We start from the raw sequence: 15,142 nt of genomic DNA, 5'->3' as shown, positions 1-15,142 counted from the left end.
TGCAGGGAGGCAAGATCACACCACTGCTCTCCAGCCTGGGCAACAGAGTGAGACCCTGACTCAAAAAAAAAGGAAAAGAAAAAAAATTTTTTTAAGTTTTTTATATACATACATTAAGCATTTTGTTTTAACCTGAAACATATAAATATACATTCATGAACCAGACTTTCTTTTTTTTTTTCTTGAGATGAAGTCTTGCTCTTGTCACCAGGCTGGAGTGCAATGGCACGATCTCGGCTCACTGCAACCTCCGGCTCCCGGGTTCAAGCAATTCTCCTGCCTCAGCCTCCGGAGTAGCTGGGATTACAGGCGCCTGCCACCACGTCCGGCTAATTTTTTTTTTTTTGTATTTTTTTTAGTAGAGACGGGGTTTCACCATGTTGGTCAGGCTGGTCTCGAACACCTGACCTCAGGTGATCCACCTGCCTTGGCCTCCCAAAGTGCTGGGATTACAGGCATGAGCCACCACACCAGGCCCATGAACCAGACTTTCAATGAAGAGCAAAGGTGTATTCTTCGATGTTATTTGATTGGAGTTCTGATATTCTCTCTACCAATTTCTAAAAAACTTAATTTTTAACTTACAATTGGATAAATTCATAAATCCTTGGTTCCTTCATGCTTAGAGCCACTAGTATCTCTAAGGTTATGAAAGCATCTTGCTGAATTCCTCCATCCCCTCAATGACATCCTTTCAACAAGTAATAGCAACTAATATTTGCTAACTGAGTGATTGGTAGGAAGTAAGTGAAGAATCAGGAGAACTGTTAGAGCCATACCAGCGAAAATCACAAGAAAGGCAGGACTGCAAAGATCCAGTGGAGGCTGTGAGAAAAGGTAAACCCCTTCTTAAGCTCATCTGCCCCTTTAGTTACCACTGGCTGTCTCACTCCTGGGTTTATGTGACTCCCTTAGCTATACTTTCTCAGCCCCCTGGGATGTTCCCCACTCATCCTATTCACTCACAAAGAAATATTGTCACAATCAATTGGGTGATGATTAGGAGCCATTATCTGCCTGCTGTGCTGAAAAGGATATAGGGCTATCTGCAGAAATCTTTCATGATGGGCTAAAAACATATTCCAGTATATCTAGGAGTGGTGTCCCTTCTAAGTGGGAAAATCAAAGTCAATCCATAGTCTTTTCATACTATTGGCTTGTTACGTTTACAAGGTGTTATATTCCTAAAGCAAACACTATACGAAATATGAAAAATTCATGCTTGACTTAAAGGGAGGAAAAAAGTAAAGGGAACCATTTCGATAGTGGAACAGATATACTCAGATTCAAGGATTGAATAAATAGATTTGTAACATTTTCTTGCTTTGCCCTCTGGAGCTCTGCCTTCTGTAATCTCCCCAGTGTCAGTCCTCCAGGTTCTCTGTCCTCGCAACTCGGATTTAGAATTACGGATAAAAGGTGCCTAAAATCCAATTTCTTGATCGAGGAAACTGAGGCCTGGAAAGTGAATTAAGTCTCCCAAAGTTGGACAGAGACTGAAAGTCTTGTCTCTTCATTCTGTCCAGTGTTCTTTTCACTCTGCTGCCTTTCTTAGTATTACTTCCATTCAGTTTTGAAAATTACTTTCATTTATTATTTGTCCAAACCTATTGAGACTAAAGCTTCACATTATATTTAATAGTTGCCTATCATCTACTGCCAATTTCTGGTTTTCACCTTTGAGGGAGCGGATGCTGCAAAACGGAGAACATTCTGAAAAATATACACTACAAAGATAATCTATTCTGCTTTAAGAGCTAGGAATGATTTATTGGAATAGATATCATGGGATTGTAAATTTCTTGGGTAAAGTTCATTATGATGATCAATAATATCCAACAAAGTAGGAGAAGGATTACTGAGTAAAGTAAAAACCCACTAAAATATGAATAGCATAATTGGTGCCTGTGCTATTTAAAAAAGCAACTGGGATGAACCTTGGATCTTCGGGAAGTGGCATGATGTGGCAGAAAGAACACTGTCTTGGAATTCAGAAAATTAAGGTGTCCATCCTGATTACTCAATTTATGAGCTATGTGATCTTAGGTAAATCATTTGGACTTCTCTAAGCTTAATTTCATTATGCATGCAATGAAAAACAGAAATCCTGGCTATTTCAAGTAGCTGTTATAAGGATTGAATTAAATAATATATGAGAGATTATTACAATTCAAAAGTCTGAGACCATATGCCTCTGCATGATGGCAGAGGACCATGTGTGTTGTATTCAACAGTACATTCCCAACATCTAACATAGTGTCTGGCACATGGTAAGCATACAATAAATATGGAAGACATTCATGAATTAAATAGATGAAGATAATTATAGGAAAAAATATCATTCTTATCACTATTTCTTGCTGTGGAAATGTTTATGGGGGGATAAAGCCAAGTATATGAATAGAGCAGAGGCGGGGGAGGCAAAAAAAGGAACAAAATGATTGGCATCATTTCCTTCCTAGAACAGAAGCAGAGGTTACAGAATCCAAAAAAGAATGATCAAAGTGACCAATCTCTAAATCTACCCTTTTTTTTCATTGCCTCATTCACCCCACCTCTCAATCCCACCACTGATTTTTTTTTAAGATTGCCTTTGGGCATTGACCTCATTAATTTCAGAGTCATGGTTAAGCCATTGCTTTCGGTGTTTTTATTAAGACCTATATATGTCTCTGTAGTCATTAGAAACAGTGCTGTTTTTCATTTACATTGGATGTAACTAATTCAGAGTTCTTTCCTCTTAGCCCTCTCCAAAGACTACAATGGCCAGGGGGAGAGACAGTGGACTTCAGGGACTACTTGAGAGGAAAATCAGTACAGTTCATTTCTTTTTACTTCAACTAAAATGACTCTAGGTAAAAGTCCTATGGGATAGGTGCCTGGTTGAAAATGTATCTCTCACTGAGTTGTCCTTTTTTAGTTTTATAGATGTGCTCCATCACACACATAGGAATTTCATAAAAATGTTTTTCTTTGCCACAGAGGTCAGGGTTTTGCAGGCCTTTGGAGAACAGATAACACGCCTAAATGTCAGCTCAACTAAAGAACCATGTTACCCGACTGGAACGCCTCAATCTTGGTACTTGGCAGACTTTGGGAACACCTCAAACCACATGTACTTTAGAGAATGCAGACAAGTCACAAAATTAATTCAGTCTAGTCTGGCCAAACACTCTCAATGTACTTCTAAATTTGAACTAATTGATAGCCTCTCCTCCCCCAATTATACTTGTTATAGCCAATTCAATTGGTTTTAACTGGATTCACATAAAATTCATCTACTTTTTGCTTTCACAAATATAACTGACAGGAACAAACAAAAACAGTTCTATCTGTAAAAAGCAATGCAGTAATAAAACTTTGGACCTTGAAGCTTACAGAAGACTAATGAGATAATGTCTAAAATGTGTTTGAGCTGCATGTGTGAAAGGCTCTATGGAGACAGAAAATATGATAAATAATGCAAGTAACCTTTATGTCAGGAAAGCTCCTGTCTTCTGGAGGATATAATATGTATTAAATAAATATTTTACAAATATGTTCCTGCTAATCTTATCTGTCAACTCCAGCCTAGGTAGGTTGAAAAGGACTATTACTCCCATCAAAACAAATAGGAATCTTAGTTTCTAATGAAAAGTTTTCCAAGAAAATTCCAACTGGAATCCATGACTTTAGGTAACACTTTCATATTAAGCCAAGCTTCTGACTTCAATTTCAGCTCTTGGTCCATTTTATTGTCAATGCGAAAGCACTAGTCTTGGCCCCCTCCAACTTTTCACTCTATTCAAGCCAAAGGCATCCCTGTGGGATTCTCTAGCTATTCTAAATTCAAAAAAAAAAATCACAAAGCACACCCTCTTTGGGGTTCTTGAACCATCAAAGAACACTCAACAAATTATGTTGTCAACAGTGACCACATAATGTACTTAAATAACTTAAGAGCTCAATTCAATTACCTATAAACCTTAATCTGCTCCTTCATGAAAATCCCTTCACTTAAAAGTACACAAAACCTTTATTTCTTCTTATGACATCTCTTATCCCTAAAATTATAAATAAGAAAACTAATTTTTCATGAATTTTACAAAATAACAAAATGGCACACAAAATTGAGCAAAAAATTTTCTGATGGGAATGTCAAAAAAACCTGGCAAACACTCTTCTCACAAGCTGGCATAGGCCTATAAATCTCCCATTTGTTTGTTTAAAATCTGTATCATTTCATTTTTCAGAACCTTACTTGAAGACAAGCCATCACCTTTTTGAACTCACCCAATCCTAAGCATTTTCTAGAATAATCAAGTAAAAAAAATTCTACTACAAAAATAAAAAAGTCTCAGAGGTGGGAAGAGCTTTGTTATATTGTCTGATTTAGCCCTTGCTAAATCAGCCCTTGTTTAGTTAACAAATATTGAAACTGATGACTTGTGGGCAGTGGGCCATCCTTGATCTTTGGGGATATATACAAAGTAATAAGACAACTCTGTCCCCTAAAAGGAGTTTACAGCTTACTAATGTTTTCCCAAAGTATCTGAGTACTTGGGGAGAAGGTATGAATGTAAAAATGAAGATTCCTAAGCTTAGCCGCAAACTTATTGATTCAGAAATTCTAGGGATTAAACCCAGAAATCTGCTCTTTAAAAAGCATCTTGGGTAATTCTTGTGCACAACCTTTGAGAACCACCACTCTGGTAGGTCTGAGAGATGTGCACAAATATGAGTTAGGGAAATGCTGAATAGAGGGCTCGTCTTTTAGGGACATAAAAAAGTTGATCAGCACCTTCCCTCATTAATACCAGATACAAACTGGAAAAAAAAGAAAAGTCATCTCTTAGCCAAAACCAGACATTCTTCTAAATCATATTCACCACTAAGTTGGATTGTGAGTTATCAATTTTATAACAGAAACACCTAGTGCAGAAACCCAAAATTTCTAGCGACCTACCATTCTCCCTAAAGTGCCTAATTCACTGCGTGCATTGGCTCACACCTGTAATCCCAGCACTTTGGGAAGCCGAGGCTGGCAGATCACTTGAGGTCAGGAGTTGGAGACCAGCCTGGCCAACATGGTGAAACCCTGTCTCTACTAAAAATACAAAAAAAGGTAGCTGGGTATGGGCGCTCACCTGTAATCCCAGCTACTCTCGAGGCTGAGGCATGAGAATCGCTTGAACCTGGGAGGCATAGGTTCCTGTGAGCCAAGATTGCACCACTGCACTCCAGCCTGGGCAACAGAGTGAGATTCCATCTCAAAAAAAAATAATAATAATAATAATAATTAAATGACTAATTCACTGGATATTTAGTTTCATTTAGGTTATGAACCACATATTTTAGCCTATTTTCTTCCTGTGAGAGTAGTATTCATAAGTAATTTTCATAGTTTTTTTCCCTTTGACAGAAATACAAAAAAAACTAGTAAACATAAAAAAATGTTGAATTTAGAAACATGTGAGATATCTGGGCTTTAAGAAAGTAAGCTCTTAGCAGAATTAACTGGCATATACGGATTCTGTATAAGACCAAACTTTGTAAACAGAAAAATCACCTGGGGAGTGGCTATCAATGCAAATGGCTGAAGAGTCTGAGTTGGCAAAGTAAGATGGGTAACTGAATTTTTAACAAGCACCCCAGCTAATTCTAATGTAAATTGTTTTGATAAAACATTCCAGAAGTTTCAAGATTTCAAGATTCCAAGCTTGTGACATCCCAACCTGTCTTCATGTCTAAATCAATATATTAAACATAGTAGACTGCCAATGCATACATATTTAAATAATTAAAGTAATTTTATATTTAATTAAAGTATAAAAGGGAACAAATAGGGGAATTCAGTTTACCTAATCAGAGTCCACATTCTGTAAGTCAGAGCTGGGGAATCTTATTGATATAATGAATTGCCCTCCAGATCTAGGAGCCACATGCAGTAAAGGGCTTTGCTGTTGTTTCTTTTAGAGAGTATATAAAATACTCTAATTACCTACTTTTAAAATTAAAAATATGCTGAATGATGTATGTGTGTAGCAAAGGGAATGGCTGAGGTTGAAGGGAGAGTTATTCTCTGGACATCAACAATAATCTGAGAAATAAAATTCTGAGGATCATATAAAATAAAACCAAATATAATCTGTCCTTGGTCTAAGCATCTCCCGCTGCTGATGTTAGGATGGTAATTTACTCATTCCCACAGGAATTAATTGTGAACAATTAAACACTTGTGGTATTATCTAATTACTAATAATTCACAGAGAACTGAGAGATTCTTATCCTCACGTCCTTTGGGGGAACCTGAATATGAGTGGGTTCTAGGGTTGTATGCTTTCTGTAAGTCTGGGAAGTACACTTTATATGTGTATATAGCATGCTGTTTCTCAGATAGTCCACAAACATGTGAAAGGAGCACTGGCTTACTACTTACAGGTAGTAGTAAGAAGAATAACTGTTCGTGACCCTAAGCAGTTAGTGGCTCAGCTTCTTCAGCTATAAAATGGGTACCCAGGTTGATCTGTATTCATGGTCCGGGTTCTTTGCACTCAGCCATGATGCTTCCCACGCCATGTGCTTAACTGAGGTTTATGTGGGAGGATCACATGAGATAATTTTTGTAAAAGTGCTCTGTAAGCTGTAAAGCACTATACAGATGAAGCGGATTATTATTAGTCTTTTATGAAGCCCAGCAATAAAGATGCAAAGTGACCCAGAAAAAGAAAACTGAGTAGACAAACCTGAAATACAACATCTTTAGCCCCTAGAACAGTTACCCTGTACATGGTAGGTAGGTGCTTAATAAGTAGAGTGAGTAAAGAAAAATACAAAACAGCTTTGTGCCTCCATCATACTAGGTCTGATACCAAGAAGAAATAAATATACCTAAGGTCAATGATAGTTTCATTCAACCATACAAACCCAAATAATCCAAGAGCCTAAGATTTTAAATTAAAAATTACTTCAAAGAAAGAGCATGGAAACGTGAAATGTGACCCAGCATCCGCAATTAAATAGTTATATTCTTACCTCTTCAGTCTTTCCAGCGCAGTCTTGCAGGGATACAGGACCTGGGTGAGGGTGTGGAGTGCTTCCCTGCACCTGGTAGATCTACGTAACTGTTCCTAGCAACCTCTTGAGGAAATAACACATTCTATAGAATGTTGGGTACCTAAGCTCTGTTTTGGATTTGAAAGGCTGCGTTTTAGTGATTTTTAAGCCAAACCAGATTTATCCCCTAACATCCCTCCAAAAACACGCACAGAAAAGAAGAATGAGGGGGGCGGGTAGGTAGAGAAGCAATTATTCACTTTATAAAACAATTCTCTATAGGATTCTTTTGTCAGTTTCCTAGACTATGTAAAATGCGATTCAAATTAAAATATTTAAATCACATACCCACAACTTGACATGGGCAGCTATTTGTAAAATGAGGCAAACCCACACTGGGAAATACCAAATTAAAAAAAAATCAGGGGAAAAATATTTTCTTCTGGGTGGCCCTAAACTGCCTTCTTTTTCCCCATTGCAAATGTATTTTTATGCTGGGTTACATTTCCAAAACAGAAGTGTTTTTTTTCTATCGTTGAAACGAAACAAACAAGTTTGCTTTCAGAGCTACAGAAATGCCCAACTGTTAGAAAAAAAAAAAAAAAAGTTTTCCACTGGCCGCTTGCCTCTCTTATCCCCATGCAACCTTGCCTATTGGCCCCTTTCCCTAGGAGAGCCCCTGGGGCTGTCTGATGGAACTGACTGTAAAACTATTTTGTGCAGTAAAAAATTCGTTTCTTCAAAATCTGAGACCACCCAGAACATGCCCAATCTTTGGCAAATATCGACTGGTTTCCTCAGTATTTGACTATCTGTACACCGAGTAACTGACCCGGGTTTCTGGGTCTTTATTTGAGAAGAAATGAGGGGGAAATGTTTCAGAAGATGAAAAAAGGAAGAAAACCTCTCATCCAAAATCTGTTCAAAATTCATTTTGTGTGTTTCGAAGGGGGAGGACAGGAGAATTTAGTGCAAAGAAGGCCTCCACCAAGCTAAACCGTCCAACATTTGCAAAAGCTTTTAAAATAAACTGCCCAGGGATCAGGGGTTTGCTGGAAACTCCCGGTCGCTTGAAGCCCTGTCCCTCCACTCCGGCACGCAGGCCTCCCCAGGGTGGGCACCCCTCCTGCACGGAGAGCGGCGGCTGGGATCTCGGAGCAGGGTCGGCGATGGCCCTGGAGGCAGCGGCTCCCAGAGAAAAGGCCCTGGCTTTACTCCGCCCGCTGCGTTCCTCTCCCTACAGCCTCGGCTCTCACATACTAGGTGCTCAACAAATGTGGACACAGGAAGCGAAAAGTCCGAATCTGTCCTTACGCCCCCAAGGCGAATTCTGGGGCGCGCGGGTTTATTCCGACCCACTACCACATCGCGTTTCCTGAGGTAACCCGGCCTCGGCTCTGCGGCCCCAGCGGCTGGAGAGCCACGGAGAAGGCGGGCTGCAGGCGACAAAATGGAGAGCCGGCCCGAGAGGGACAGAGGCCGCGCTGGCAGTGAGCTGGGGGGCCCACCTGACCGCCGTGCGGGCAGCCCGGCCCCGCGCTCCCATTGACAAGGAGGTCCGCGCCGCCGGCGCGTGGGGCGGGGGCGGGATGGGGCGCCCCAGCGCGCGCCCGGCCCCACTCCCCGCCCCCGCCAGCCCCGCACGCGCCCATCCCGGGGGAGCCGCGGGCCGGGAGGGCACTGGGGGTACGGGCAGGCCGCTCCGCGAGCGCGTGTGCGCGCCGCCGCCGGCTGACGCGAACTCCGGCGCGCGCCTCCCCCGCGCCGCGCCCTCCCCGTCCCGGGGGCTCGGCGCGCGGCCCTGCTGACGTCAGCTGATGGCCCGCGGAGCCTGGTGCGCAGAGCCGCTGGCGCACTCGCGCGCTGCGCTCGCCTCTTCCTCCCGCCCGGGCCTAGGCGCGCGCGCGCTCGTTCGCTCTCCCATTTTTTTTTCCCCTCCCTCACTGCCTCTCTCTCTCTCCCTCTCTCTCGAGCTCCCGGCTGGCCGCGGCTCCCTGGCGCTCTCCCTCTCTCTCCGGTAGGCTCACCGAGCGATGCGAGCTCTGGGAGTCAGCGACGCCGCCTCCCGCTAGAGACCTGCCCCACGACCCGGCCCCCTGCCCAACCCTGCCCAGCGCGCGGGGGTCGGCGAAGGCGCCGCGGACTCACCGACGGCTGAAGAGCGGCGATGCACATGCACTAGCAGCACCCCCTAACTCACTCCCTCCACATCCCGCGCCGCCGCCGCCGCCTCCTCCACCTCCTCCGCCGCCGCCGCCGCCTCCTCCTCCTCCGGCAGCCGCGGCAGCAGGACCCACCCTGCCCCCCACCCCACCCTCCGTCGGCTCCGGCTGCGGCTCCAGCCTCGACTATTATTTTATTTATTTTGGGTCGTGCACAAGCCTCAGTGCCTGCAGTCCGTGCCTCCTCGGCCCGCGGGCGCCTCCTCCCTTGGCTCCAGAGCCCCAGACCCCGGCCACCCTCGATTCGACAACCCCAGACCCCTGCCAGCTGCCGCGAGTCTCCGCTGCTGGAATCTTGTTAGCGGCTGTCTTTTTGGGGGGTTCTGGTTTTCCGACATTTTTGTTTCCAGCCCAGGAGAGGATATCGTGATTTTCCCCCCTTGAGCCCAGGCTCTGCTCTCTGGGGGGGTGGGGGGCGCTCCGAGCCGGGGAGCCGTGCCAGCCGAGTCGTGCGGGCTGTGGCAGGGAAGGGGCCACCATGGGATGTACTCTGAGCGCAGAGGAGAGAGCCGCCCTCGAGCGGAGCAAGGCGATTGAGAAAAACCTCAAAGAGGATGGCATCAGCGCCGCCAAAGACGTGAAATTACTCCTACTGGGTAAGGACCGCCGCTGCTACCCCCATCCCCCGACCCCGGCCACTCCGCACCCCCTGCCACCGGCTCCCCCACCCCACCCGCGCCCGGGAGACCTGGTCCCCAAGTTGGCACCACCATGTGCCCAGGATCGCCCACCCCCTCGCATGCCTTAGTCCCCCCTCTCCCGTTCCCTTAAGCTGACACTCACCAGTTTTTCCCCACTGTCTGTGTCCCAACAGGGGCTGGAGAATCAGGAAAAAGCACCATTGTGAAGCAGATGAAGTAAGTCCCTGTGGCATTGGGATTTGTACTTTTATTAAGAATAATTTTTAAATCGTTTTTATTACCTTGCTTACTCCACATTGCTCTCCAGGCCTGTTTTTTAATTCGTGCACACACACACACACACCCCCCTGTATTTGACTCCCCTCCCCCACTCCCTACGTTGGTCTGGGTCCCCCACCCCAACTCCTGGGTGGGTGTTTTTTGGGAGGGGGAAGAGGAGCGCCTGTAGTTGTATGAATGACAGTGTCCGCCATATTGATCAGAACATCACACTATTGGCATGATTATGATCGTTACTCTTGCTTGTGGAATATTTTCTGTGTCTCACTGCCTCCATTTCTGTCTGCGTCTCTGTTTCATTCTGTCTCTATTTCTTTCTTCTCTTCCCTCCATACCTCCCTATCCCCCAAGGTCCATAATCCCGCTTCCCTCTGCTCTTTTCCTGGGGCAGTGATTTTGAACTTGGCTAACATGGAGGGGACGCAGCCCTAGACTGGGGTGGAGGATCAAGTGTCTGCTGTTCATGCATTTGGTGCTGAATTGGAGGCTGTGGTTTCTACATCCCCTCGCACCCCCCCCCCCGCCAAAAAAAGAGGGCCAGGATTCGGGGAGGGGTCGTGTGCTAGGGGAAGGAGTGGGTTTCCAAACATAGGTGACGGGCACAGTTTTATCCAAGGTAGAGGTGGAAGGGGGAGGGAAACTGCCTGTGAGGCTGAATGTCCGCCCCTTGCTGCCCCCAGCTCCTCTCCTCCCCCACCCTCTCAGCATTGCTCTCCTGACACCCGCAGTTTTTGTTCGCTCCGTGGCCTTTATCAGTGTATTTATTTACACTCTGCATAGGCCGTGTTCCATGTAATCTACCCACAATGCGGATTTCAGGTCCCACTTGCCGCCGCCCCCTTCTGCCTTAGCTATCAGTTTCCCCTCCTAATTAACTGGGGGTGGATTTGAGTGATGGTTGAAAATTAAAACAAAATGGGATATTCCTTCCCTTCCACACTTTCTCAGTAAGGAGCCTCGCCCCTCCTTTCCACTTGCAGGCTCGCTTCTTGCCCCATCCACTCGGCAGTTCCTGGTGAGCCCACAGGCAGCTTTGCTTGGGGAGGGGGTGGCCGGCAGCGAAGGGGTGTGCGCCCTCCGGGCCTCCTGTTTCGGTTGGCCTGTCAGTTCCAGACGGAGGAGTTCGTTAAGACCATTTAGCGAAGATTCCACGTCGCTTTGCCGTGACACCTTCGTGCACACATAGCTCCTAATTAGGGATTGCTGTGCAGTAAACAAAAATGATTATTTTTCAACTTGACAGAATAGCCGAAGTAATTGCATCGCGTAGAGAAACAATGGAAAATAAAAACCCCTTTCTTGGGAAGGTGAGAGTGGGAGACGAAGCATGCTTGCGGTTTCAAAACCAAGATGCAAAAAATCTTGCATGTGTAACAGGCATGACAAGCGGGTTCTAGGCGGCGCCATGATGGTAGGGAGTAGCGACTCGGAGACAATTTTCCCATCTGCTTGACATGTTCTTATTTTTGTTCGAGAGCTCCCTGGGGCTTTCTTCGCAGAGGCCCCCTCGGCTCGCCGCACCCTTCTGAGCCAAGGGTAATTTAGCTTGGGGCTTCTCTTGAGCTTGTGCAACCCAAATTGATGGGGAGGCGGGGCCTGGGGAATTACTCTTTGCAACAAGGTGCATGTTGCATCTGTCTGGAGCCCTTGCAGATCTGTAAATGCAAGCCGCGCCACCCCTTTCTCCCGAGGTGGGGGGACGTTTTAAAACTTCAGAAGTCTGTAATCAGCAGTGGCGGACTCGGAGCCCAGTAGAAGCCCTAGCCACCTGAGCTGGATGAGGTTTCAGGCGTTGCAAGTGGTGGACAGCGCCCAGCCGAGGCCGGAAAAGTCGATGGGGCGCAGTTCGGCGACGCTCGGCTAGGTTCGGTGCGGTCTGGGCGCGGGGCTCGGAGGGAGTCGGAGGTGTTCGGAGCCGAGTCGGTGCTCCGGCGGAGAGAGCCGAGCCGCTTCGGAGGGGGTCGAAAGCATTCGGAAATGCTCGTGGGAGGGGAGTGCGCAGGAGGGGAAGAAGGAGGGGGACAGGCCAGAGTCTGCAAATTAACTTTGCATCCGCCAAAGCAACTGCTTTTCCTGACCATGCCCCATAAATTAGGTTGATTTAATGAGAAATTTAAAAATATATACTGAATCCCCCAAAGGGGTGCCTTGCCTTTTTTTATTCAAAGAGAGCTGAGCTCTCTGAGGAAATAGGTGTGCCACTTTAGGATGAAAATTCCTAATTATGTACTGGGCAGGAAATCTTAAATGAAGGCTGGATGTAGACTTCCCCAGGCAAGTCCTACGTGTCTTGTATTTGGTTACACCGAGGAGGGGGGAAAATGAAGTGAGTGATGTTTGAGATTGTTTAATCAGAAATCAGAGCATTTCTTCTCTTTCCCTTTGCTTCTCCTTTTTTTTTTTTTTTTTTTTTCCATCCTTACAGGACACCTTTTTCAAGAAAAATGTCAGGAAAAACAGATTTTGTAGGTAAAACAATTTTTTTTAAAAAGCACAATACACCAACTCTCTTTAGGAAGTAGGGTAGGTCTGTTCAAAAGGTCCATCACAAAGGTTTCTGGTCCCTGGTTTGCCACAAGGGACCCTGGCGTCCTGTCCTCCCGAAGCATTCATGAATGGCAGCTTTCCCTGTGAGCCCTCCAGCTTGGCTTGAAATACATCAGATCAGGGCCTTGTGCCAAGCTGAATGCAGGACTTGTTTTGTTAACCACAAAATGTGGGATTGGTGTCACTGTATCCTAGTAACAAATTTTTTTGAGTCCTTTCTTGCAGAGATGGTTTTTGAGATGGCCACTTGACTGAGAGTCACTTTGAGTCAGGAGAATTCTACTGTGGATGGGGCCAGGCCCGAAAATCTAGATGGCGTTTATAGAAAGCAGTTTCCAACTTCCTTGTGCAATGCAATTGGTGACCAACCTATCAGGCCATATGTACAGGTTAATTAGGAAGCTGTGTTGTTTCACCTGGACAGATGAAATTCAACAGAGAGCCCTCTTTAGGTTACACCCTGTGATAACCCAGTGATTTCCTAATGGGGGGCTGCAGTCTAATAGCTTAGCACATTGGATTGATAGGAAGAATATGGATATTCAGACATCACTGAATAAAACTCCTTTTATTTAGCATTTCCAGAAGAGCAAAGAGTCATTCCATTGAGCCTGTGTTCTCATCCTTGTTATGGTGTGCTAATTAGAAGAAACAGGCTTCCATATATTCCCATAGTAATTGAGGTGAAATAATAAAGGACCAGCTGGCAGTTGCTATTTAGAACAAAGGGTTAACATCTTCATCAGCCTAGGAACATTGCAGAGATACTGACATAAAGTTCTTCTGCTTGATACGTGTTGTAAGGGGAAACGTGCATCTGCTTAAGAGATACCAGTTTAGAGTGTCATTTGAAAAGCCTGATTCTCAGTACTTATATTAAAATTTTTATTTGAACATAGTGTTTTGGGTTCCCCCCCTTGTGTGTGTGATTGTGAATTCGTGTTAGGGAGCTCTGTGTCAGACAATCCAAAACATTTCAGTACTGAGAAATAGTGATAATTGAGACAGCACAAATATAATTTTATACATACCATGTGTGAGTAATCAGTGACTCTTTTTTGCATGGCATTTTAAATAATTTTGCTTGTTAGGGGGTTGTGACCTCACCTGTGATACAGCCTCATCATTTTGTAGTCAGTCAATAAGACTCTGAATTATTCAGACTAATCAGAAATGTTTTAAAGAACTGTCAATTTTATTTAATTACCAAACCCTTACAAAGAAATCCCTTAACAAGTTGTAATTTTATGAGGTGTAGAATCGACAGAATATCACTTTAAGTGACTTCCCAGTTCTGAACAAATAGTGACACCCACTTGGACCATGTACCTGGTGAAAATGTAAAATGGACTGCGGAGTTGCTCTGGGAGCCACAATTTGCCCTCATTCGAGGTGCTGAATTTTCTGTAATGTTGAGTTCAGGCTATCTGTCTCTGGAGCATTAAGTGGAATTTTTAGAAAGGGAGTTCGAAGGTGGCCATGAGGCATTGCATGCTAGCTGGTAGTCTTTAGTGAAATGGGCACAATAAAATCGAGCACTTTGGTTGTGCGCCCATTCCCACGGTACCTGCTTAGTGCCATTTTAAAACAAATTTAAGAATTTGCCTGATGAAGATATTATTGCTCATACAAATATTCCAGCCTGACAAGTGGGATGTGATTCACAGAACAGACCCTACCCTGTCAGGAAAGGCTGTCTTAAAAGGTCACCTGTCACCGAAAAGCTGATGGCTTTTTCCTCCCAGCTGACCCTGACTTTGTAATTAGGGTATCTACTGTTTGGTATGGGTTCAGGGCAAGCTTGCATTCTTCACTTGATCTTAGCCAAAAGGCTGAGAAGCAGTCAAGCTTGCATTCTTTCAGCACAATGCTCTGCAGCACCAACTAAATGACAGGCATTAATGGAGGTGAATAGCAACCTACAGCCATTACGCCATGAAAGTACGGCCGTCTAAAAGGATATTTCCCACACTTGCCCACAGGGTCGCACGTTGGGGTAGTATTCCACTGAGAATCACTCTTCTAGATTTGTAGACTTGTTATTTCTGCAGTCATCTCGATGGCTTGCCTCCCTCCGTCCCTCTCTATGTTTATTCAAATGGATGCACCTTGCTCTCTGGAGACAGCAAGAGCGCGAACGGAATGTCAGATCAAGTAGCAGATGAGTTCTCTTTTCCTGATGGATGGTGCTCTCTCCCTCCTTATTGTGTACTGAGCTGTAAATACCAGCAGACCTTCCTGCCAGAAGAGTGGCAAACAGTCCACCTGATCTCCTCAAGAGTCAGCTGTGGAATTCTTGAACCTCGGTTACCTATTGGATTCTAAAGTAGAACCTATTTGCTTGTTGAAAAGGGTTGTTGCCAGTTAGATTAAATGGGTGAAGCTTCATGAGAACCAACATGGCTGGAAAAGAATGTA

General features: G+C 44.9%; 1 protein-coding gene and 2 long non-coding RNA genes across 8 annotated transcripts in view; 2 read left to right on the top strand and 1 right to left on the bottom strand.

The window, feature by feature from the left end:
- The window catches only part of LOC134731711 (uncharacterized), a 76,077-nt gene extending 72,437 nt beyond the window's left edge, over positions 1 to 3,640 (top strand). Inside the window, exons 6-7 of one of the 2 annotated variants that reach the window (XR_010114199.1) lie at positions 2,745 to 2,855; positions 2,983 to 3,640. This is a non-coding gene — a long non-coding RNA (uncharacterized lncRNA). Of the gene's footprint in view, positions 1 to 2,744 lie in introns of both variants that reach the window. The other variant, XR_010114200.1, reaches the window with a different exon arrangement.
- The window catches only part of LOC134731713 (uncharacterized), a 92,518-nt gene extending 83,972 nt beyond the window's left edge, over positions 1 to 8,546 (bottom strand). For both annotated transcript variants that reach the window (XR_010114208.1, XR_010114207.1), the window contains exon 1: positions 7,015 to 8,546. This is a non-coding gene — a long non-coding RNA (uncharacterized lncRNA). The remainder of the gene's footprint in view (positions 1 to 7,014) is intronic.
- A 1,177-nt stretch (positions 8,547 to 9,723) lies between these two features.
- The window catches only part of GNAO1 (G protein subunit alpha o1), a 169,504-nt gene continuing 164,085 nt past the window's right edge, over positions 9,724 to 15,142 (top strand). For all 4 annotated transcript variants that reach the window (XM_055233243.2, XM_055233242.2, XM_055233246.2 and 1 more), the window contains exons 1-2: positions 9,724 to 9,853; positions 10,072 to 10,114. In XM_055233243.2, the coding sequence (XP_055089218.1) occupies positions 9,736 to 9,853; positions 10,072 to 10,114 (161 nt within the window). In that variant the 5' untranslated portion in view covers positions 9,724 to 9,735. The remainder of the gene's footprint in view (positions 9,854 to 10,071; positions 10,115 to 15,142) is intronic.

Source organism: Symphalangus syndactylus, chromosome 11 (genome assembly GCF_028878055.3).
Source record: "Symphalangus syndactylus isolate Jambi chromosome 11, NHGRI_mSymSyn1-v2.1_pri, whole genome shotgun sequence".
Lineage (NCBI taxonomy): Eukaryota > Metazoa > Chordata > Mammalia > Primates > Hylobatidae > Symphalangus > Symphalangus syndactylus.
This window is presented reverse-complemented; position numbering and strand designations above follow the sequence as displayed.